This window comes from Maniola jurtina, chromosome 8, assembly GCF_905333055.1.
Source record: "Maniola jurtina chromosome 8, ilManJurt1.1, whole genome shotgun sequence".
NCBI classification, from domain to species: domain Eukaryota; kingdom Metazoa; phylum Arthropoda; class Insecta; order Lepidoptera; family Nymphalidae; genus Maniola; species Maniola jurtina.
The window spans coordinates 10,884,177-10,910,241 of NC_060036.1; the positions used below are offsets into that span (position 1 = coordinate 10,884,177).

Below are 26,065 nucleotides of genomic sequence, written 5' to 3' on the forward strand. Positions count from 1 at the left end.
TAAAAGAATATATAAATAGAACTTAAAATTAAAATTACATAGGTAAAACCGACGCGACTGTGGGTTTTGTGGCACTAAATGTAATAAAAATGCTCTGTACATTTTGTAAGTTTAATAATATAAATAAATTAAAAAAAATTACATTAAACATCTATTACTTATGTATTGAAATGTACAGCAACACAAGCGATGATTACCTAGTGGTTACTATCATAGGTTAGACCGACCTCTCACAGTCAAGGGTATGATCCCTTTTTATAACCTTTGGAGTTATGTGCGTTTTTGCTTTACCGGTGAAAGCATTTGAAAAAACTCTGAACCCTGATAGAACTGTTGAAAGTTCTCCATAATGATCTCAAAGCTGTGTGAATTCTGCTTATCCGCAATTGGAAAAGGTGGTAGAGCTTTAGCCAGACGCTTCTCATTTTGAGATGAAACCCGTACTTAGTAGTGGGCCGGCGACAGGCAAATGTATTGTTATGTGATAAAATGTACCTTATGTACTTTTACCTAATATTAGGACAGGTTTATCGAAAGACGATACTCAAAGGTAAAAAATAACATATAAGCCGCCTAGATGAATCATGAAACGTTCTTAATCTGCTATGATTGTCGTAGTTCAATAATCTACATCTATTCGGTAGGTAAATATCTAGTGTTTTATCACTGTGACATAGCCTTGTCAAGTAATGGCTTTACTGAAGAGTGATCTTGTACCTTATTTTGTCAAAGGTGATGAGTGATATGACGTCGACTACTGTTGACGTCATCAGCACTTCTTTGATGCTCCCGATATTATGGCCAACTCCTAGCGCTAACGTCGCAAGCTTTTTTCAGTACCGAGAAATTCGTTGCATACTCTTTGTACATTTAGTGGCTCTTTCTCTCTTTTTGTAAACTGTTGATCGATATCATTCTATTTTAGACCGTATCATCACTTAATACGGTGAGATCGCAGTCAAGGGCTAATTTGTTATTGAATAAAAAGAGAAAAAAAACCGGCCAAGTGCGAGTCAGACTCGCGCACCGAAAGCTCCGCACTCGGGTATTTTTTTCGACATTTTGCACGATAAATCAAAAACTATGGTGCATAAAAGTAAATAAAAATCTGTTTTAGAATGTACAGGTAAAACCCTTTCATATGATACCCCACTTGGTATAGTTATCTTACTTTGAAAATTGAAAATACTCATTATTGTTATTGTTCATGAACACATTTTGTGATTAAACCACAAATTCGTGGTATTCTGTTTTTCTTTATTTGTGCTATAAAGCCTAACTACCTGCCTTTCACGATTCTAGGTGAACGGGAAGTAGGTACCCTATAGGTTTTCTTGACAGACACGACAGACGGACAGACAGACAGACAACAAAGTGATCCCAAAATCATCGTAATAGAGCGTATTGAACGTTTCTATTAGTTCCGTAGATCCGTGTACCTCGCCTCGCGGATTACACTTATTGCATCCCCGGGGGCGACAGATTGTTTCTTGAAGGCTCTAAATAAACAAACTGATTGTTTGCCCTTATTGCTTCCCTTCCTACACTGTAAAGCCGTCAAATGAAAATCTACTGATACAATTGCTTAGTGCTTATTTACTTGTTTAGTGTAATAAATGTTTTGTTGGAAGAAGCAATATCAATAGTCATATTAGGAGTACTATAGACATCGATGACTATAGCCAAAAGAAGGAGGTTCCTTAATTCAATCCATATCACGTAAGTATCACAGGACATTGAAGTGATTGAAGTATATAATATTTTTTCAATTTTCTACTTATAGAGAGAGTATGACTATAATAAAATATATGCATAAAATCATAGTTCAATATTTTATGCGTTTTATGCTCGCGACTTCGTCCGCGTGGACTACACAAATTTCAAACCCCTCTTTTGCCACTTTTAGGGTTGAATTTAAAAAAAATACTTTCTTAGCGTATGTCTACTATCTGCATGCCAAGTTTCAACCCGATCCGTCCAGTCGTTTGAGCCGTGCATTGATAGATCAGTCAGTCAGTCAGTCAGCTTTTCCTCATTATTATATTTGGACTTACTATGATAAATAATGAATATTCATTAATCAAAACTTGGTTACATATAACTTTCATGGAGTCCTGGCCTACAAGGGTCAAATGCACTAAACTATGTAGGTACCTATAACTAATACTTTCCCTTTTACTCAAACGGCTTAGTGCACTATTCAATAAAACGCCAGGGTTCTTTGTATAAAATTAAGTGAAGTCTTAGGAGGTTTACAGCTGTTAACTACCGAATACCCGCGACGTCGTCCGCGTGAATTTAGTTTTTAAACATTCCGTGGGAACTTTTTCATTTTCCGAATAAAAAGTAGCTTACGTCACTCTCCAGGTCATTCCGTGGATAAGTCGCGTTGCTCTGTTGCGACATGATTGAAGGACAACCCAACAAACAAACACACTTTCGCATTTACAACATTGGTAGTAAATTAAAGTTATATCTATTCTGGATTCTACAATGTATCTACGGTGCTTCGGTAAACTTTGTTTAGGTAATTACGTAAAACTATGAATAGCTAGGTAGATAACCTACCTATTCGTTGAACTAAATATATAACAGCCATGAAATACCATCTCGATAGGTGATATGATTATCATACGAGTACCTATATATTCATAGAGATATCAAAGTGAATGTATAGCTTTCATGTATTGAATTAGATTTATCGACCATTAGGCATGTCACTTACATAACGGTGAATTTCACTATCTCAGAGAATGGATAAAACCAGATCAAGTGCGAGTTGAACACGCACACGAAGGGTTCCGTACATTCGTACAAAATGAAACACTAAGTAATTGCTGCCAAAAGTCGAGGTGAGTGATCTCCCTCCACAAACTCAATAAATAAATTAATAAATTAATAGAGCCTCAATAGCTCAACCGGTAAAGGAGTAGACTGAAAACCGAAAGGTCGACGGTTCAAACCCCGCCCGTTGCACTATTGTCATACCTACTCCTAGCACAAACCTGACGCTTAGTTGGAGAGGAAAGGGGAATATTAGTCATTTAACATGGCTAATATTCTTTTAAAAAAAAAACTGTTTACCTACCTAACGAGGATTTATTTTTAACCCCCGACCCAAAAAGAGGGGTGTTATAAGTTTGACGTCTGTATCTGTGTATCTGTCTGTGGCATCGTAGCTCCTAAACTAAGGAACCGATTTTAATTATTTTGTTTGAAAGGTGGCTTGATCGAGAGTGTTCTTAGCTATAATCCAAGAAAATCGGTTCAGCCGTTTGAAAGTTATCAGCTTTTTTCTAGTAACTGTAACCTTCACTTGTCGGGGGGTGTTATAAATTTTTAATTTACACTTGTCAAATTTTTATTGAGTCAAATTCCATGACAAATAAAATAAGGTATAGAAACACTGACCTTCTACTAACACAAGTACCTAATACTTATAATAACTAACACAAGACCTGTTATTGCCTATTCTGTAAAACAACCTGATTTTCATAATTTTGGTGCTGATAGCAACGGTGAGCGTCGTGTGATCGTACTGGGAAATAAATGTTAGTGATGAGAAATATCTGTCAACATAATGTCAACGCGAAGACAGAAGTGCTGGCTCATTTTTTGCGCAACGGATCAGCCTGGCTGTCCAGCGTGGAAATGCAGCCAGTATTTTTGGCACCATTCCACGCGGGCATGATTTGTATAGTAATAATTATATAGGGCTAGCTTTTATTTATTGTATGTAATATGTAATTATTAAAAAAATGACAAATGGTAAAAAGAAAACGAAGACTATTTGAAACAAAATGTAATTCCCGGTACGCTAGTAGGACAGTTCGAATAGGCACAAGAAATAACTGTCATTTCGTATGGTGCACCTCTTCCAGCGTACAATGTATATTTCCATTTCAGTGTATCAAAGTCTAAAGTCATTGTTGTGACATTTTATTCGTGTAGTTATTATGATTTTTCATGGATTTTTCATATTTTATTTTATTTCAGTTATGTATTTCTAAAATGAAAACTATTTTTTTGTGTCTTAAAATTCCATTTATATCTTCGTGTTCTTTTAACGATTTTTCCCGTCTGAATTACTTAGTTCAAAATGTGTAGACCAAAATTCAAGCGGTGTTGGTATCTTTGTTGGTATGTTTGTTTTCGAGTACATCAAATATATTTTTGGACAATTCATAGGTGAGTACCACTTTTAAATATATAAATATGCATAACTTAGTTAACCAATTACTTGATTAGTGTGTTGCGAAATCATTTTTATTACATTTAAGACCAGGACCCTAAAAATTCATTTTCCAGGATTAAAAGTAAATAGCGAAATGTCAGTATCCAGGAAGCAAGCTCTCTCTGTACCAAAATTGATACGACTTCGTCCTCGTGGGTTTAGGTTTTTCAAGAATCTCGCGAAAACTCTTTGATTTTCCGGGCCAAAAATAATATATCCCTTCTGGGACGCAAGCTATCTTTGTAGCTATCAAACAGATAGGCGGTGAAAAGCTAGCAGACCGACACATTTCCGAATTTTTAATAATATTAATATGGCCATTGGCCATGTTTTGTCGTAGAACTCGTAGACTCGTCGCTCCAGTCTCTACGTAGTGCTACGCACACTTTTCTGGTCATCTTATTTAGCGGGAATAATCTAGAACTAGGTCGAAAGAAGGACACAACGTAAACTGTAAACTGTAACAATTATTATGCGGATATACGTTCAAAGACAATAACAATTTCACACCGATCCACTAAAGCATTTTCAATAGACAGCAGTAAATAAGGCTCACATCTATTTGCCAGCTATAAATTACTGCCTCTTATTTGCATGTAGATTTGTTGTTTAAATTTGAATTGTACCAATTACAATGGTGATAGGAAACAAGGCTGTCTTCGGCACGAAGCCTGGGTACCCTCGTGACATAAAATAAAACGACGCACTGATTTAAATTTCTTTGTAATGCACCGATGATAATTCCACAATGAGTAGGAAGATGCTGATTGATCGAAATGCATAAATTTCATTCTTCACATGATATAACTATAGTTTTTACTTTAAATTCGATTTGCAAACTGATTTTTATACTAGTTTCAGAATTGCTATACAAGTTTTTGAAAATTAAATCTTAAACTTAGGTAATGATCTGGTAAGCATCATAATATAATAAAACTTTTTAAAGCTTATACATTGGGTTTCAACTTTTATTACTAATACCACATGTACGATGAAGGCCAAGAATACAATGTGATATGAATGATATGATACCATATACAAGGTTAAAGGTATTTTCCCAATCTTGTTTTTTAAAACCAGTTATTTATCTGTACAATAAACATAAATAAAACATTATAAATAAGAATATAATGCATATTTACGGTCCGTTCGTCTTGGGTGGTAGTTTCGAGAATTAAAAGAACATTTACATTACATAACATTACATACAAAAATTAATTAATGTGCTTTTGTACCTTTAAAAAGCAGATTTGCATGTGTAGGTGTTATACTTCTTCTCAAACCAGCATTTAGAAGGCTAATAACTAAAGAAAATATGTATTTACTACCATCCTCTTTGCAGTTTGCAATATAAAACTATAATTTTTGAAAATGAAAAACACGACTACTGTACCATATCTAATTTTTTTTACGCAGCTGAAGTCAACAATTTTCTTGCTAAAAATTAAAAAAAAAATGAATTCGAAGAAAAAATTGTCGTGTAGAAAAACATAAGCTGAAGGTTATGATTGTCCCCTTGTCTTCCAAAACGCTGTCGTGACGTCACAGACACTGAGAGCAGACTGCCAAATAAAATGGCAGTAAAACTGTTTTCACGGTCGCCGTGACCTTAGTGGCTTCTGAATGTGAACATTTCCACGTCTCCTGCGCGACGGCCTCGCGAATCAATCAAGCTGACAAACGACATCTCACCAGCACATGATAACAGCGCTCTTATCGGCAACTCTGGTATCGCTTGTTTGGATTACTCGCTGCTTATTTATCCTCGTGAATTTTCGGCAATTTTCCTTTATTATATAATACGTAGGTTTTCTTGTCAGGGTTCCGTATCCGAAGGATAACAATTACTAAGCCTCCGCCGCCGCCGTCCGTCCGTCTGTTAGTGGGCTGTATCTCCGGAACCGTAATAGGTAGAGAGTTGAAATTTTCACAGAATATGTATTTCTATTGCCGCTATAACAACTAATATTCGAAATGGCTGTCATGAAAAATCAAAAAGTAGGTATTATTTCTTGTACGATGGTATCATGGTACGGAACCCTTCGTATGCGAGTCCGACTCGCACTAGACCGATTTTTTAAATTACTTATTATCTTAATTTTTAGGGTTCCAACGGGTGCATAGTAAATTTGTTTAGGGTACATAATTCAAACATTCTTCTTCTTCGGCCAATTTTAGGAGGGCTGATCAACGTTGAGTCACATTTTTACAAATTCATAAACAGGAAAACATCAGGTAATATTCTTGTTACCTTCGATATTCGTACCTGTGAAGGTTCAAACCCTTACATTACTGACATTCCTCAAATAAATATAAATATAGGGCTTCCTCGTACCTAACAATAATAACAATTATGTTAAGTATATTATAATCTCAAATGGGTAATTGCATTAATTTATGATAAGTTTATGATAGTAAAAATAATTCATAATTAGACTAAAGGCCTATTTCACCACCGTTAGATAAACTCTATCTAACCGATGTCATTTCGACAGATTTCCAATGCAAAAACTGTCAAAAAGTCAAATTTATTCGTTAGATAAAGTTTATCTCGAAGTTGTGAAACAGGCCCTAAGACTACCTACACTTACTTTATTTTTTACAATTACTCAACTATTATTATTAATTTGTAATAATATGTCTACGTGAAAATATAGCTACTTAACATTTTAACACATACATTGGTTTTTTTTTTGCAATTTCATAAATAATAATTCATAAAAATATTTTACTACAAGAATATAACGAAATTGTTCGTATCCATTAATTTTACTGCTCGTTACTTTTGCGAAATTGCATTACTTACTAGGTATTATTTCTAAATGATTATAATTTATTTACTCTTATTTATATAGAACCAAACCCCTGAACAATGCCATGGTAGTTACTTCATTTGTTTAAGGATTGTATGGTTGATAAACTTCCTGCTTCTTATATAAATATTTATTACTGTTATATAATAATAATAATTAATGTTCTATATACCGAAGCGAAAAAAATTAATACTGAAACTATGTAAGTAGTTAAGTACTTAAAACGAATTACGAAAGTACTTAAATGCTTATAAATACTTAAAAAATTATATATGCAAACTCTAAATCAATGGACTAGTATGTATAATAGAAGAAATGAAATAAATGAATTTCTTAAGAATTCATCAGAACAACTTGAGCCACAGATGTGCCCAGAGTCTAGACTCTACGGTTCGAAAAGTTAATGCCACTGAGAAGAAGTGTAGGTAGGTACCTACCTAATTAAGTGGATTCCACCTATCCAATTTTCGTACAACTTGCTACTGGGCATAACTAAATTTCGTGCTCTCCGTGTCTAAATCTACTATCTAAAGGAGTTAGGCTAGCCGCAAGCATTCTAGCTAAGATTTTTTGTCTCTGTCATTTGTATGGGATTACATAACAGAGAGAGGGCTATACCTACTAACTTCTTTCCGTGGATCGAGCATCAAAGGCCCCTGAATAAATAATAGTATGCACAATGTATTAGGTATCTACGAGTAACTATGATACAGTTTGCGTTATTGATAGCGGCTTCAAAAGTAGCTAAGCGTGAGTTAATAGGATCGATATAGAAACATCGCTGGGGCTTCATCAGACGTTAACTCGACATTGTGTCTACGTCACACACTTGTCTTATACCTACTTATGTAACTAATAGCACTGGTAATGTATTTTGCACAGGTGTACCTATGTGTAAAACGTATGAAAAAAATTAAATTAATGATCGTTTTCACGTAATTTACAAAGACTTTTCAGCAATGCCTAATGACCTATCTAGGCACAATGGCGGAAACTAATTAGATTTATTGACTTAGATATATTTTTGAGCCTCAAGGATAACACTTGTATAATGCATAAATTTTAAGGAGCGACTCACCATACCTTTTTGCTCTTTGTGCTACTGTCATATTAAGAGAATCGTCAAAATGCGATATCATTTTTCTCGCCGTTTGTATGTAGTCCAATTTTCACCTCTCCTATCTTAGAAGGTGACCTTTTTTATTCTCCAATACTTACCTGCTTATATCAGAACCTGGTCTATATTTATTGGAAAAAAATATTACCAAGCTACTCAAAGCTAACTCATGTGTAAATACAACCTAATCGCATAATAAACTGATTCGCTGTTGAGTGCACATTATAAACATAATAAGGCATGGCCACGCTGTGTCTAGACTTAGACAATTAATAAACTAAGGCACTCAATCGAAGAATCTTAATGTTTGTATGGAATGTCAACATCATTTCCTAGAACAGGTATTAAAATCGATCTGTCGGAAGCGGGAAACCATATGAGAAATGGATACACAATATGATCTGAATGTGTCGACAGCCATAAAATACTACTACTTTTAACAAAAGGCACGTACGCACTGTCCGGTTTCCCATTGCGGTCTGCGGCTGCCCACAAAATGCGGTTGAATTGGACTTGCGGCTACAATCCCAACCACAACATCTGATTGAGAAGCCGTTGCGACTTGTTGCCAGATCATGCCATCTCAAAGATGGACGTGGAAGAAGTCGCAGCAGTTTATTAAATTTACGAGCGTTATATGATATTAAAAAGAAAATCAAAGGAAAGAAATACTGGCTACATCCATATTTGCAAGCACGAGATGAAGGCCAGCAATTTCAAATATTTTTTGAAGAACTCAAAAAGTATGAAGATAAGTTTTTTGAATGCACAAGAATGAGTTTTTAAACATTTATTGTTGAGCCAACGTGAGATTGCGTTTTTGACATCTGCCAGTTAGTTACATGCAAAATAATATTGTGTGCCCTCTCGCACACATTACTTTGATATCTGACAACGAAACAACGTCGAAAACGCAATCTCTCGTTGACTCTACAATAATTCTGATTTTTCCCGTATCTAATCGAAATCTAATTGTACCCAGTACATATCTCTATCCATACATACACATACAACTGACTTGACTCAACGGCGGGCAGCCGCAAATTGCACAGTGCGAAGAGGAACCGAAGTGTTTTTATAATTTTTAACATAGTGTTTTTACCTACACTTCAAGGAAACTTCTAAATATTTTTTAAATACATATGAAAAATTGCAAAACCGATATGTATTTAAAAATTATTAAGGAACCGGAATAGTTCTGTGGGCAGTGGTATTACAGTTCGGATAGGAATACATTTTTTTTTGCTTGCGATCAAGTGGAGTTCAGACGTCTGACCGCAATGCGGGTAGCCGCACAGTGCGTATGCACCCTTAATTTTATATTTTATTGTACAAAAATGGAAAATACGGGTTCTTGAAAGGAATAATAACTGGTAGTTAATTAGCGAATCATCATCCTCATCATTGAAATACCTATGCCGATATATTATTAACATATAACTCATCCATTGAAAGATTCACATCAGAATAATCGATTAAGGGCCCAAAGCTGCAGATTAAGATACGAAGGAATTTAATGTTGTAACATGCAAAGAGGTCGAGGTCCGATCTGTTTGTTTCCTTTAAGGTTTTTATTATTCGAGGCGCGCCCGAGGCGACCCTCTGATATTACGTGGCATGTTTATCACCAATTTCTTTACACCTTCACAGAAACGGTTTACTATTGAATCAATACAATTTTTGCCGTCTATCTTTTTGAAACCACTAACCTAATCACCAACCTTATGATTGCTTTAATTAGACATGACCTTCGTCAAGCGCAAGCCTATCTTATAAACGTGTACCTTGTTCTGATAAATATTAGAATATAAATCGCTTAGATATTTTTCTTACGCCCAATAGTATTCGAGCAAATATTTTTGTAGACCATTTTGTCGTCGTTGATAAGCTTCATGTTGCAATTTTTCGTCAAACAAAGAAATAAAGTCAAACAAGTTTTAAAAGTTTTTTTTTTAACAATCTCGAGTTATATCACAATTTTCAAACAGTTCTCTTTTCAATAGGTAAATACAGGAAATGCTGCATTCTTTGGCAAATTCCCATTTTCAACTTTTCGCACTCAGAAATTCGTATCCATGTATTCTTTTCAGACGAAATTAATAAATATGAAACAACGTGTCAAATATTGTGGAGTTTTTTGACAAAGAACAATGCTTGTCGACAGATTTCAGATCGGATTGCCTAATTATTTTCAGCAGTTGTGTAATCAGCGATCAATTTATAAATTAAAAATTGCAACAACAGGTTTGTAGATAAAATTACAAGCAATTTATCCGGCATTGATAAAAATAAAAACAAAGAATTAAACACACGCGTGGATCGTCGAAAGATTTATTTTTATTTTGTACTTGAGGCCATCGTTCGTTAAATTCACGGTGTGTCGAAACATATCCTAAAGGACGAGGTGACAGTTGTTTTGCATACCAATATCGATACCAATCTAATGGGCTCCTCAATATGATGGATCTGTACGAGCGATCAGAATCTTGTCCATACACTTAGGTACTAATAACATTATGTGAAAGTGTGCTCTGTGTGTGTCTGTCACAAAGGTAACAGCTGGTGTTACCTTTACAGGGTCAATATTTAACTGATTTCATCGAAAGATATAGGGATAGCTTGCATCCCGGAAATGGACATGATAATTATTTTGATGGGATAATCAGTTGTTACGGGGTATTAAAAACCTAAATCCACGCGGACGAAATCGCGAGCATCATACTTTGGTATACCTACCTACATATAAAATGATACACCAACTGTCATATTATCAAGTATCTACGTTTAAAATATAATTATTTTAATCTATAGAATAACAGGTAGGTAGGCATAGGCGAAAATGAAGACAGCTAGGATGCATAGAAGAAGTCCCTACAAGAGACCTAAGTATGTACAGTCGTGGACGTCTATCGCTTGATGATGGCGATGATGACATCCTTTTATATTTCTAAGAGCCAGCGCGTGCCAGACCGACAAAAAATTAGGTTTTATACTTTGACGTGAGATGTTTACACCTTTATTACCTGTTATCTCCCTAAACCACCATGATCGAAACTTCATGGTCGCTGATCAGTCATCCCTATGCTGGGGACAATGCGCAGAGAAACTTTCAGCTTTGATAAAACAACGAAAGTATGTGTGGCACGCGCTCTAAATCTCTCTTATCTCTACTAGGATTTATATTTCGAAAAATTTTCATTGAACCAAGGGCCTGGCTATCTTTTGTCTTTGGCTAAAATGCAGCCAAAATTCTCATGGATAATAATTTTCCTTGTACTTACAAAAGCAAATAAAAATCCAGTCTTTATTGACAATTAAGCTTCATAAGGTGCGAATATGTCGCTAATGTTTTTCCTATAGTGCCCTAACAGACTACCCATATCTAAACAAGGTAAGTAGACGCACTTGACCGACGCGGCGCGACCCTGGATCGTGTGACGTGTCTTCAATGGCTACTATTCAATTAATCTAGACGTATTTCTTTCTATTATGTAATCATGCAATTAATGATTGAATTTCGGTGAATTCATGTTCATTCTGTGAACTAACGTTGTATACGGGTTATATTATTAGCTATACCTACCTACCTTTGAGCTATCATACCTATAATTGTATGGATGAGCTAATAGTATTAGCTAAACAATCATACAAATATTTTCAAAAGAGCATCCTCATGAACTTGGTACAACCCTAAGCCTTCCATCGCCCTACCAACCTCTCCAAACCAAAAAATAATAAAATTTTCAAAAAATAAAAGTTATTTCTTATACTATGGTACGGTACGTAACCCTTCGTGTCCGAGTTGAATTCGCACTTAACCTGTTTTTTATCCCTAGTAATTATTCGTAAATGGGTGTTAAAGTATTTAATGCCTAAATAAAGCAAGTATTTTTACTTATCACACAACTAAAAATTTAAATCTTTTTCCGTAAATCTGCCCTAACCTTTAATTATTTATTATCTATTAACACTATTATTAATTTATTTTATTTATTAGTAAGATGATGAGAATGAAGCTATGAAAGTATTGCAAAAATAATTAAATACACTAAAGACTGCATGTACACTCAAACCCCTATAATTATAAAACTTTTTCATGATGAAAATACTTCATATGAGTACCTACTCGGCTAATAATAAAGACCTCGAATAAAGGTCATGGCGGTAGTAAGCCTCTGGAGGTATTTAGTTTAGATAGGGGTTGGATGGAATGGAATGCATACTATTATCACACTAATATTATAAAGGCGAAAGTTTGTATGTGTGTGTGTGTGTGTGTGTGTGTGTATGTTTGTTACTCCTTCACGCAAAAACTACTGGACGGATTTGGCTGAAATTTAGAATGCAGATAGATTATACCCTGGATTAGCACATAGGCTACTTTTTATCCCGGAAAATCAAACAGTTCCCACGGGATTTTTAAAAAACCTTCATCCACGCGAACGAAGTCGCGGGCATCAGCTAGTAATATCTAATCACGAATGTATTCTTTTCCCCTTTTAACACATAAAATAATAACTACTTACTTACTTAAGGTTTTCATAATATAACTTCAGATTAAATAAATTAAAATACATGACATTAACTTTTTGAGTTTTTATGAAATTAAAAATGAAAATAACATTCTTTAAATTCTTTATTTATTTCATTTGCATGTCTTACCTCATAAAATACGTAAATAATAAAAAGTCAATTATAGTTAGGTACTTAACTATCCTTATTTTCCATGAAAAAACTTTAATTTTATTTAATTAAAATGTCACTTGTACAATATTTTTTAATTAATCAATTTCTGCAAGGAAAACAAATCGCCTTATCGCTGTATTCATTAGATGTTTCCCGGCTTTTAAAGCTCGCTCCCTAGGGAGGTCTATTCTTGAGGCTATAATAACTTTTCATGATTAAAAAGGGATTCTACAATAACAATGATATTATTATTATTTCTTACGCTAGTGAGAAACTGTAATAAAAACGCCCGTGTGGATTTGTTTTTTGAAAACCCGTGGGAACTTTCACCATGATCAACCCATCGCCGGCCCACTCTACTTTAGAGGTCTCCTCTCAGAATGAGAAGAGCTAAGGTCCACCACCATAACCTAGTGCGCACTGGCACACTTTACAAGTTCCCACACACCTTTGAGAACATGGAGAACTCTCAGGCATCCAAGTTTCCTCACGATTTTTTTTTTCACCGTTAGAGCAAGTGTTTATGTATCACTTGCTCTAACGGTTTATTATATTATTATTAAATTTCTTATATCTTAAATATTTTTGCAGCAAAAAGTATTTTTTGTCAAAGACAAAAGAAATGAATAGAAATGTATTGAAATCCACCTGTATATGCTATGTATACCTATGTATATTTCTGTGGCTGTCTCTATGCCTTTCGTCAAGATCTAAGGTTCAATGGGTTGGCTGTGAAATATTAATAGACATACTTACACTTTTTCCTGAAGAACTAATAGTCCGATTTTTATGCGGTTTTTGAAGAGTTAGTAAGTACTAATAACTTTTGGACAGGTTCTTAGCTAGATGTAGCTTAGCTGGATGTTTTATGGCTATAGGCAACAAGGAGTAACGTGTTTCAATTTTTTCCTACGTGATCAATATACTGAAAAACCACTGGCCAGATTTTAATACGGTTTTTTTATTGCGCACATATTAAATCACATCAGAGAATTTTTTTAAATATTATGTTTTAAGACCATTAGGGGACGCTGCCTTTTGTGGTGAAGTTATTTCAATGAGATGTGTTGTATGTTTTACAAGGATTTCGGGGATATTGTCAATTTGATTAAGAATAGCTGCACCATTTGGTAATCATTATTAATTTATAGGAAGGTACTATTATTTCTTAATGGGAGGTTTCGGCTGCAGGATACCCTACCAGAATAGTTACGGATACGAGAATGTGTTAAGAGGGGTTTCTCCGTCACTCGCTCCATACAAACGTAGTTCGTCTCTCATTGAATACTAACCAATCATTCTCAATGGAATTTTGTAAAAACATTCCGGGAACTAATATCTATGCCTGTGGTTTTCCAGATTTTCGTTAAAATATTTGGTTTCAAAGTTACGCGGTCTTAAAAATTCACATACAAATCTTTGAGCCCCTGTAATTTTAAAACTACATATTTTTAGAAAAATCTAAAACACCACAGGCACAGATATTAGAATATGTCTGCAAAATTTGATGGACTTTGGTTGCTTAATATACAAATGAAATTGGGACTACGATTGTATGGAGTAAGTGACGGAGAGAGGCCTGATGTTAAAGGCACAGTAGGTAATTTTGACTGCGGTTTGTAAAAATTACAGCAAAAGAAAGTAGCTACCTAGTACCTACCGAATGTAAATATTATGATACTGTGATAAAATTTTGAAATGCAAAGACTATAAGGAAGGTATATAAAGGCTACGTTAGACTATTTAGCAGCACTTGAAAAACATGTGCCTCTTCAGTTGGATTGCAGAAATAGACGTGATAATATCAAAAGCAATTAAAGACAGTGTTTTATGAAGTGACTAAAGTAAATACAACAACAGACTACAGACATCAATTAGCTACTAACTTCCGAACTTATCCGTAGTTGTTATAGTTACGTAAGGATTAGGTAGTATAGTCGCAAGATACGGCCTAGAAGTCATGCGAGGAGATTGATCGTGGTCACCGTTTAGATAACACGAGATGAGCGATCGACCGACCTTATCGTTATCAGTATGGAAGGAATCTTCGGTAGGAGCCGATAGCGAAGCTACATTCGCATAGAAGCCTCTGCGCGCAATACGCGGCATCCTTGAGGCGTTGCGTCCGCGCATTACTATCACGGGAGACGATGCAACACCGGTAGGCGATATATCGTGATTGATCTCAACCGGACTTTTTTTTTAATAGTGAAGTGATACTTTTTAAACATGGGTGAGTTTAAACTTAAGTTTTTTTTTTTAATTGAGGACTAATGTAATTTTGTGCAAGTTCTATTCTAAATGTGATTCTAAACCTTAAAAATATGCTGAAGAAATTAATGCAGGATCGTTTTACACTAAAATATTATTTGAATACAGAAATTTAGATTAGCTACTCTAAATATTTTACGGCTTTCTAATATAAGAATCTGTAAAATGACACAAATGACAGAAAATCGTGAAATATTAAAAATGACACAAAATTTAATTTGATATTTAACCAAGAATAATGCGGAAAAATAAATTAAAATAAGTATAATAGTTTTAATATTTGTACCTAGCCACTACTTATAATATAGTCTTCTTATAGTATACGAAACATACGAAACGAATAATTGCGACTATGACTTATTTATATTAAATTTTTTTTTTAAACATTATATTGAAAAACAAATAGCTACTTGTAAATTAATTAGAAGCGAGTTTACCAACTGATTATTATTCATGAATCTGCAAAATCATTAGTCATTACCAGTCGCACTGTTGTATGGATGTACGCTGTGAAGTCAAGTTCAGCAAGTTTGCCCGCGCACAAACATACAGACAATACCTGCGGAAAATTCACTTGTTACATAAATCGGAAGGCACACGCCTGCCACTCATAGCAAGTGACAATGTTCAGGATTTTTCTAAAGTTCCTGCATGTTATCTTTACAAATTAGAGTCATGTAGCATCGGTCCCGAATGAGATTTTTATATAAAAAACCGGTTAAGTGCGAGTCAGACTCGCGCACCGAGGATTCCTTACTCGGGTATTTCTTCCAACATATAGCACGATAAATCAATTTTTTGATTTGATTTTAGAATGTACAGGTAAAGGCCCTTTCATATGATATCCACTTGATATGGGTATTACTTACTAGGTATACCTATGCTTAAAACAAGTTACACGTAATTTAATAAAATAATTAAAGTTTATTTTATGGTCAAGTATTTTCATAAAAAAAAATAGAGGCGGCTATATTATAGGTAATAGGCACTCCATTAGCAGGTGAATTTTTTAGTATAAAAGAGCTTTTCCGACGGTTTTAGACTGATTAACACAGCTAAAAGCACTTCTTAATATTAAGTGGGTATCTAATGATTAGAAAATAAAAAAAGGTAGGAAAAGTAGGTGAATGGCGATATAAAGGGCCGCTACGAAACCATGTAGAATGTAGATGCTTAGTGTGAAAATTCGTAGAACCCTGGATAGGTACGTAATAGATACATATACATAGGAGCAGCTTAGTTTGCTTCTGACCCGGTTATTCTACCTTTATGGATCTGGACTTTTGGGAATTTTAGCCTTGTGCGTTGGCGTTGTGCGTTTGAACGGCTAAAATCGCAAAATGCCAAAATGTCAAAAGACGTAAAACGGTAGGCAGGATGCCAGGCCGCCCTGCCATAATATGCGTGAAATGTTGAAGCAAGTAGCGCCAAATCGTATATTATACGCGAAATGCTTAGTCGCTGTGATAGTAAACAAGGAAGTTATCCTATAAGGGTTCCTTTTTCCTTTTGAAGTATGGAACCCTAATAATTAATAAAAACTAAACTTAACTAAACTAAATTAAGTATAATAACATTTTAAAACACCTTTAAATTGTAGAGAATGTTCAAAGAACACGTAGCTTAAAACACAAAATTTTGTGTTTGGTACCTAAGAACACGTAGCTTAAAACACAAAATTTTGTGTTTCGTTCCTAAGTACGATGTACGATTTAAAGGTGAGCCGTACTTTTAGATGACAGTTGACACAGAGCAAATGGGGCGTGAGATCTCAAAATATTCGCGCTATAAATCCATACATATCAATTTTGGCATTTTGCGTTTTTGGAGTTATGCTTGATTGGTATTTTGCGTTAGTTATCTTTCATTATTAGCGTTGTGCGTCTAAATGACCGCTACTTGGTCTCGCTAAACTACCCGTTATTTAATTGTACGTATTTCGTTTTTAACCCCCGACCCAAAAAGAGGGGTGTTATAAGTTTGACGTGTGTATCTGTGTATCTGTGAATCTGTGTATCTGTCTGTGGCATCGTAGCTCCTAAACTAATCAACCGATTTTAATTTAGTTTTTTTTGTTTGAAAGGTGGCTTGATCGAGTGTTCTTAGCTATAATCCAAGAAAATCGATTCAGCCGTTTGAAAGTTATCAGCTCTTTCTAGTCACTGTAACCTACACTTGTCGGGGGTGTTATTCTTAAATTTTTAATTTACACTTGTTGCCTTGATATTTTTTCTCAGATAAATATAATTAATCCTAGGTTCCTCCCTCCCGCTGTTTTACTATCAGACTGCGAGGCATCGCAAAGGTGTGCACTCCTGCGTAGTTAAAATTCCACGGATTATTACGAAGCGATTCGCTTCCTTGTTTTTAATAGGTACAAACTGCTAGAATACGGAATGGCATTCCGGCTTCCGTTTTCCGCGCTAGTATTAGTTTTGGTTGGTACCTTCAATAGAAGAGCGAATAGGCACCTTCTGGGCAGGCTCGTCTTAGGCTGCACTCACCTTAATGGTGTCATCGCAGGCAAGCGCATGCCTACATAGTAAAAAAATAAACCGACTTCAAAAACCACAAACACTAAAAAGTAAAAAGTAATTTTTGTTTCTACACGTGTATAATTGTATGTATGAAGTCGGGAGAGCTTCACACTTAGATTTTTAGTCTCTTATTATGCTCGATCTTAGTTTTTGTGGTTTTTGAATCGGTTTTTTTTTTGTTTTTATTTTACCATTTTTAGTGACCCCACTGTAATACAATTTGCTATGCCTAGTTAAAAACCTACTGTTTACACTGATCACAAGCAATTTTCTCCTATTTATTGAGGAGTTCTGTTCTCCATCTCCGAAGATATTCATCAGATCTTCACGAAATTGATATGGGACCACCTGGAAAGTATACCCTTTCAAACAAAAAAAAATCCAAATCGGTCCAGGCGTCTTCGAGTAATCGGGAAAACATACATAAAAAAAAGATTCCGACGAATTGAGAACCTCCTCCTTTTTGAAGTCGGTTAAAAATACAACCATGCCAAAATATCGCTACATAAGTCATCATGTTATATTATAGCATGCTCTTACTTGGTTTAGTATTTTCCCAATGTTAAGCCCATGGCCCAACTTATTATTCCAACCTGGTATATACAATTGACATAGTTCTGGCTATATAAACCAGTGATTGCCTTGCGCACCGTGGTCATAAAATCAATGCCTACCAAGTAATTGAAACAATATTGCCTTCAAAGAATTTTACGACAAAATCTCTATCCGCTACGCCGCAGTGGTCAAGTGCAAATGGGCAGACTTCACAGAGTTCTCCAAATGGAAACATTTGAAAACATTTTGGAGAACTCTCAGGCATGCAGGTTTCCTCATGCTTTTAACTTCTACGAAAAGTTAGAGAAGGGTCGATATCCCCGACCTCCCGAATCGGAGGCTTACATCTTAACCACTAAATTGAACATTAATAGTAATTATTTTATATAGTAGGTAATAAGGTGATTTCTTGAAAAATATTAGGTACTATTATTTCTAAAAACTACCTATATCTAGATAAATTGTCTCGAATGACATGCTTTGTTTAAGGTAATTACTATTTGACAAATCGCAAAAATGCTGTACTTTGAAGTAAATTGTTTATTTTTCTAAAGCATTAACAGCTATTAAATACATGCAATTAAAAACTTCAGTTTGTGAAGATTATAAGGGCCTCTTTTTATTTAGTATACATTATCCCAATAAAAAAAAAACCAAGTTGAAAACATTGCTGTTCGCAACTTGTTCTGTAAAAGTTTTCTTTAACATCTTGATAATTTGAAGCCAACCTCCAGAAAATGATATGTTTAGGTTTAGCAATCAATTTTAACTGTTAGTTTTATACTAAATGTTTTTCGTTTCTTAAATAATCTAAAACTAACCAAAAAACTTCCTGTGCTATTTATTTTCTTGCAGGCGCTCTATGGAATTCAGTGTCCACTGGACTCTCATGACGGGCGGACTGCGCGCGTCATTTCGTCGCAAAATATTATTTAAAATGAATTTAAGCTTATTATTTTTGAATGAAAGTTGTGTTTATAATCGTTGAAAAATAAAATAGGGATTTTTTCATTTCTAAATGAAGCCTGCTTATATACTAAATTTTATTCTAAAGTTACGGTTTTACCAGGTAAATACTCGGAGGTTGTCATAGATTATGATGACAGATAGTAAGTGTTCTAAATAGGTATTATACCTATGTTAGGAGATAGCGCGCCTCGTTCCGGGTGCCGTGTTCCGAAATGGATTTCGTAGTAGTGCAAGTTTGGTGCAAGCCCCACATGACGGAGGGGTATGCGTCAGGCATTTCCTGTGTACAAAAAAAAGACCTATATTTCGGATCCATATTTCATCACTGACAATATGCACTATTCAAAGACTGTTCTTCAAGCATTGAGGAATTTTGGACAGAGACATCTCGAAGGTTCCCGAAGGCTGCCTGAATTAGATTTGTCGGCTAGCTAGCTTTTTTCGAAATTGGACTTACTTAGCTGGATTGTGTGTTAGAGCTTTCTTATGAGATATTATATGTACATAATATAACCATGGGTCTCATAAGAAAGCTCAGATTCATGCTGCGGGCAATGGGGAGAGCCTAAAGGTTGGAACGCCATTTCGGCGGCCGTGTTTCCTGCCATATATACCTTAGATACCTGCAAGCCAAGAGTGAATAGGCATCTTCTAGGTAAGCGTGCTCCAACTTGGACCTCATCATTGCTTTCTTTAAAGCATGATTGTCGTCAAGCGCAAGCGCAAAGATTCAGGCGGCGTAAACCCGTAGCATGTGGAAGACCCTATTAAAGACCTATGTTCACTGTGGACGTCTGTCGGTTGATGTTGATGATTATGTCTTTAGTGCAAGTAGTTCAGTAGTTTCAGAGTTTATCGATAACAAACAAACAAACCTTTCCTCTTCATAATATATGTAGTTAGTAGCGCAAACTTGGAAAAAAATCTCGTGGACACTCTTTGATTTTCCGAGATAAATGTCATTTTATCTGACAGCCCTAATCAATTTTATCACTGATATTAATAACTAATTCATAACCGTTAAACCTAAGTGTCAAAATCTCGTTTTTCTAGTCGAGTTCCGTAGGCTCTTTGAACCCACCGCATTATTATCCCAAGAAAACCTACCATTAGATGTAGGAATAATGGAAAGAGGTCACAACCCTCAGCAATAAAGAATACGATGCGGAGAGAGATGTCACTCTCAAGGTCTTTAAATGTATCCATGCAAAATACCACGTCGACTGGTTGCTCCGTTGCAGCGTGATTGAATATTAAACCAACAAACACACTTTCGCATTTGAAATATGGCCAGTGATTATAAGAAACAGTTTAAATCTCTCTCTGCTCTCTGAGAGACGTTAGGCAAAGTGAACACGAATTATGACACTTCTGTGTTCTTATACAAGCTTAGGTCTCTCAATTTTGTCAATTAATGTCAAATTTCTTTCTCAGATCAAAACCTAGTAAGTGGTTTAAATTCAAAAGAAGTTTAGGCCGTAGTTCTTTCTGGTCCAATGCGGAATGGCATACTTCACACACCTTTGAGAACATGGAAAACTTGCAGGTATGCAGGTTTCCTCACGATATTTTCCTTCGCCGTTAAAGCAAGTGATATTAAATTGCTTAAAACGCACATAACTGAAAAGTTAGTAGTGCGTGATTCCGGGATCGAACCCCCGACCTTCGATTAGGAGGCGGACGTTCTAACCACTAGGCTATGACAGTTTTTAAATTAAAGGGGTTTAAATATTTTAGTGTGAAGACTGGCCAACACATTTATTCATTACATGTGCATCATTTTCTTTTTTAGGGTTCTGTACCTCAAAATGAAAAACGGTGCTCTTAAAGGACCACTTTGCTGTCTGTCCATTTGTCCGTCCGTCCGTCAAGAAAACCTATACAGTACTTCCCGTTGATCTAGAATCACGAAATTTGTTCTCGGATTTATTCCTTTACTTGGGCTATGAGAGTTGAGACCTATCTACCTGCCCATAATTCTAGGTTAACGGGAAATACCCTATCGGTTTTCTTGACAGACACGACAGACGGACAGACGGACAGAAAGACAGACAACAAAGTGATCCTATAAGGGTCCCGTGTTTCCTTTTGAGATATGGAACCCTAAAAACATTATGTAAGTATGCAAAGTATTTCCCTTGCAAACCATATTTAACAGTTGACATGTAGAGGTCATTGACTTTTCCTATCTTACTTTTAAGTTTTAATGCATTATTAAGTATTTACTGTTTTGACATGGTATTTAGATAATGGGTGATATTTATTTTATTTAATCTAATTCCTTTTAAAAACTTAGTAAGGCGCATTAATCTATAAAAACCTAGCCAGTTCATAGACTTACTATGTTTTAAAATGGTCAAAGCGACTTACTAGCTTTTAATTTTACTTTAATGTGGGTGTCCTTACAATACAACGGGACATACTATGAAAGTTAGGCTTATGACATAAAACGATTTTCGGAAAAATGACATTTACTTTCTTTTGATATGGGGCGGTCGATATAATTAGGTACTAGGGTAAAGGCTCGAGTAAATGAACAGATTGGACGTTTTTACATGTATTAAGAGCTGGAATAAAAAACCGGCTGATATACCTTTTTTAAATATTTTCTTACAAATTCTTACACTTTTTTCAATTTCAATTTCAAAACCGTGTTCCGTTCAAACCGTTCAAAAGTGCGTGTGCGTGCGTCCATGTGTGTGTGTGTGAGTGTGTGTGAGTATATACTTGTCTGTATGTTTGTACGAGTGTTTGTGAGTGTGGTATTGTGCTCAAGTTCAGGGGCTGCAGTACACGTCGCGCGTCGTGTTTTCATTTAATTTAATGTTAATGATAATAATTTAAATAGTGTTTAAAATCTATTTTCTTGAACTGTCATAGATTTTGTTCAAAATCAATATCTGAGGATCCCTAGGATCACAAAATAAGAAACTGTTACCAAAATTTAAAAAAGTCGACGCCATTTTGAAATTCTTTGTTAATTGACCGATTTCGTTCAAAATCGATATTTAGAGCTCCCTGGGATCACAAAATAAGAAACTGTTACCAAAATTTAAAAAAGTCGACGCCATTTTGAAATTCTTTGTTAATTGACCGATTTCGTTCAAAATCGATATTTAGAGCTCCCTGGGATCACGAAATAAGAAACTGTTACCAAAATTTAAAAAAGTCGACGCCATTTTGAAATTATTTGTTAATTGACCGATTTCGTTCAAAATCGATATTTAGAGCTCCCTGGGATCACAAAATAAGAAACTGTTACCAAAATTTAAAAAAGTCGACGCCATTTTGAAATTCTTTGTTAATTGACCGATTTCGTTCAAAATCGATATTTAGAGCTCCCTGGGATCACAAAATAGGAAACTGTAACCAAAATTTAAAAAAGTTGGCACCATTTATAATTCTTTCTAAATTGACTGATTTCGTTCAAAATCGATATTTAGATCTATTGATCGATATTTAAAGATCGATATTTAAACTAGGCAATCACAACAAAAACAAACTTTACCATCTTGTTGAACAAATAACTATTGTTAATTAAATTGTATCCTCCAGTGCCAACCCTACCAAAATAGTTATAAAATTTGCTCGCTTCTTAGAAGCTTTGCCTCTGTTTGCTACTCTGTGGTATAACACCATGTTAGTAAAGCTTAGTATATTTTTAACCGACTTTAAAAAAAGGAAGAGGTTCTGAATTCGTCGGTATCTTTTTTTTTATGTATGTTCCCCGATTACTCAAAGACGCCTGGACTGATTTGGATTTTTTTTTTGTTTGATAGGGTATACTTTGCAAGTGGTCCCATATAAATTTGGTAAAGATCTGATGAATATCTTTGAAGATGGAGAACAGAACTCCTCAATGGATAAGAGCAAATTGCTCGCGATCAGTGTAATTGCTTAGTAAACAGTAGGGTTTTAGCTGGGCATGGCATATTATTATAGTACAGTGGGGCCACTAAAAATTTTGAAATAAAAAATTTTCAAAAGAAAAATAAAACCGACTTCAAAAACCACAATAACTTAAATTATTTTTTACTTTTTAGTGTTTGTGATTTTGAAGTCGGTTTTATTTTTCTTTTGAATTTTTTTATATTTATTCTGGTATTCTTCTTTCTTGGATATGGATCCCTCTTGGGTATCCCCATTTCTCTCTGTCTTTGGTACTATCAAGCTAATTTTCTCTCGCGATTTGCACAATAGCATTAGACCAACGCGTCTTCGGTCTACCTACCTGTCCTTCTTTCATCTGTAAAAATCGATACAATATGACCATTTGCATTGCAGTTTTAGGGCATGTCTCAAGGTGTCTGTAGGCTTTGTCTTTTTTCTTATGTCTTCAATTCTCACTTTGAATATTTTTTGCTTAATTTATGCAACTTGCCATCGCCCTTTAGCAAGTCACTATTTCTTTTTATATTCTTTGTCTGGCCCATGTTTGGCTGGCATAGGTAAGGCATGGCAGGATGCATGTATCTATAACGGATCTTTTAAGATGTACTGGGTAAGCTCCTTTCATTCTTTCCTTTTGTGCCCAGTAAAACAAGCATACTCGGGCTACTTTGAGAACCCATTAGCAGCTAACAGCAAGGCCTGGACTCCAATTTTTATATGTGGAAGCTGTATTTCTTCGTTGCGTTTATGAGCAAATAAGAAAAGTTAACTACTTTTACTAAAAAAAAATTTTATAATTTGGCGCGAACCATCTAAACACCATGATGATTATTATTTCTGCGTTGTGAATATTACCAGAAGAAACAGCAAAAAAATTGTTCCAAGCGGCTCTATTGTAACTTGCAGTCTGCAATTTGAACGATTCTGACTTCTGGTGATAAATCTGTACCTCAGCCCCAACCCAGTACCTCTAATCTACCATTTCAAGAACTTTCAGAAGGTAGTGACGATGTAGTGACTTTTTTACATCTCAACTTAGACCATTCAATCAAAATTATTTGGATCACTTAATGAGAGATCTTAGATTGTCTAAAAAGCATCAGAACATGTGGCTTCTCGGCTCAAAGGAACAAATCTGATAACATCAGACACTTGTGTTACGGTATATTATTCTCACTACACTTAACACATTCAGTAGCTGATGTTGCACTTCCAGCGACTTGGATGCAACAAGGGCGTTAAGTTTCATTTTCTCTGTAGTCATTTGGACTGTTTTCCAGAAAATTTAGGTGACTTTCAAACTAAGATAACTATACCAAAGGGGATAATATCATATGAAAGGGCTCTATTATACATTCTAAAACAGGTTTTATTTATTATTATTATGTAAAAGAGTTTTTGATTTATCGTGCAAAATGTAGAAAAAAATATACAATAAGTCAAAAACTGAAAATCTGACAATTTTTTTTAAATTCCAAGCCGAAAATATACTTAAGAATTTATTAATAGGAATCGAGAGTTTATGCACTAGATAGAGTTCGTTCATTCACTGAAATTCCCAGTTCATTTACTGGCAATTTATCCTTTTGTTAAATAAAATAATTTATAATAATTAATACCACGCATTTTTTTGCGTTTTTGATATTTTAATAATTTAAGAATGTATACCTACTGTCAAAAATCAAAAAGTCAAAAAGTTTGTAAGTCAAAAATCTGGGCATTACCTTTGACCAATCTCTATCTTGGATACCGCAAATGAGTGAGCTGAGCAGGAAGATGTTTGGTGCAGTCGGCTCCCTCCGAAGATTACGTAATGTTCTTCCCATACCTACTAAGGTTGCGCTGGCTCAGTCTCTACTTCTACCAATCCTAGATTACGCTGATACCTGTTATGTTAACCTGACTGAGGAGCAACTGAACAAACTTGAGCGGCTTCAAAATCTGTGTATAAGGTTCATATTTGGGCTACGAAAGTATGACCACGTTTCCGAGTTCCGCCGAAAGCTCAAGTGGCTCCCGATACGACTTCGCAGGAATACTCACATTCTTCATCTTCTTTACTGTATACTCTTCAATCCTTCCACTCCTCTTTATCTTAAAGAACGATTTGAGTACCTATGTAACACACACTCCTTATCTCTTCGTTCTCAAAATAATCTACGGCTGAAAATACCTACACACTCCTCCTCCTATTATGCTAAATCTTTTACTGTTACCGCTATACTACTCTGGAACTCTCTCCCCTTGGATATCAAACAGTCTAAATCTCTGTCTATTTTCAAAACGAAACTGAAACTATTCTATTTATCCTCAATCTGATGTGTTTATTTATTTATTTTTACTTTTTATTCCTTGTATCTGTCGTCTATTCCTATCCTTATTCCGTTCTTATTTACTGTAATATTATTATTATTATATACTTAATTATTTGTTTTAAATTTTATATATACATTATGTTTATTTACTTTATTTTATTAGTACACCCCTTCCACTTGCTTTAATTTTTATTATCTCCTCACCCTAAGGTTGCCTGGAAGAGATCGCTATTTTAGCGATAAGGCCGCCTTTTGTACATAAATCTATAATGTTATTTATATATTACTGTTTTGTTGGTGTACAATAAAGAATATTTTACTTTTACTTTACTTTACCTACTGTGTATAGACACAGATAAAAAAAAATATAAAAATTATATATAGAACGATTCTCATATATCTTAATTTTAGGTCAAAGTCAGGGTAGTCCTTATTCGTTCATTTACTGGATCTTTTACCCTCCTACGTCAAAATACTAAAAGTCCGCGTAAATTTCGCAGATTGAAATGTCTGCTTGATTAATTGTCAATAGAGGGTCATGACATGTCGAAATTGCTAGTTTGAAGGTGAAATCGTCTATGTCATTCGCATAGGTTTTCCTCTTAAATTAAAAATTGGCGCTCATTTGACTATAACAACTCAAAGTCTCTATTCATATATTTAATGAATAAGCAACG

General features: G+C 35.0%; 1 protein-coding gene and 1 long non-coding RNA gene across 3 annotated transcripts in view; one reads left to right on the forward strand and one right to left on the reverse strand.

Moving 5' to 3' along the window:
- Nucleotides 1-1,155: 1,155 nt before the first annotated feature.
- Nucleotides 1,156-25,145, reverse strand: LOC123867472. Its single transcript, XR_006796426.1, has 3 exons — nucleotides 25,135-25,145; nucleotides 8,953-9,105; nucleotides 1,156-1,166 (listed from the first exon to the last, which is right to left on the reverse strand). It is a non-coding gene; the product is annotated as an uncharacterized LOC123867472 (long non-coding RNA).
- LOC123867447 (synaptic vesicle glycoprotein 2C-like) overlaps nucleotides 3,972-26,065 on the forward strand; it is a 36,951-nt gene continuing 14,857 nt past the window's right edge. Inside the window, exon 1 of one of the 2 annotated variants that reach the window (XM_045909491.1) lies at nucleotides 3,972-4,188. In XM_045909491.1, the coding sequence (XP_045765447.1) occupies nucleotides 4,143-4,188 (46 nt within the window). In that variant the 5' untranslated portion in view covers nucleotides 3,972-4,142. Of the gene's footprint in view, nucleotides 4,189-14,613; nucleotides 15,084-26,065 lie in introns of those variants that run through there. The other variant, XM_045909492.1, reaches the window with a different exon arrangement.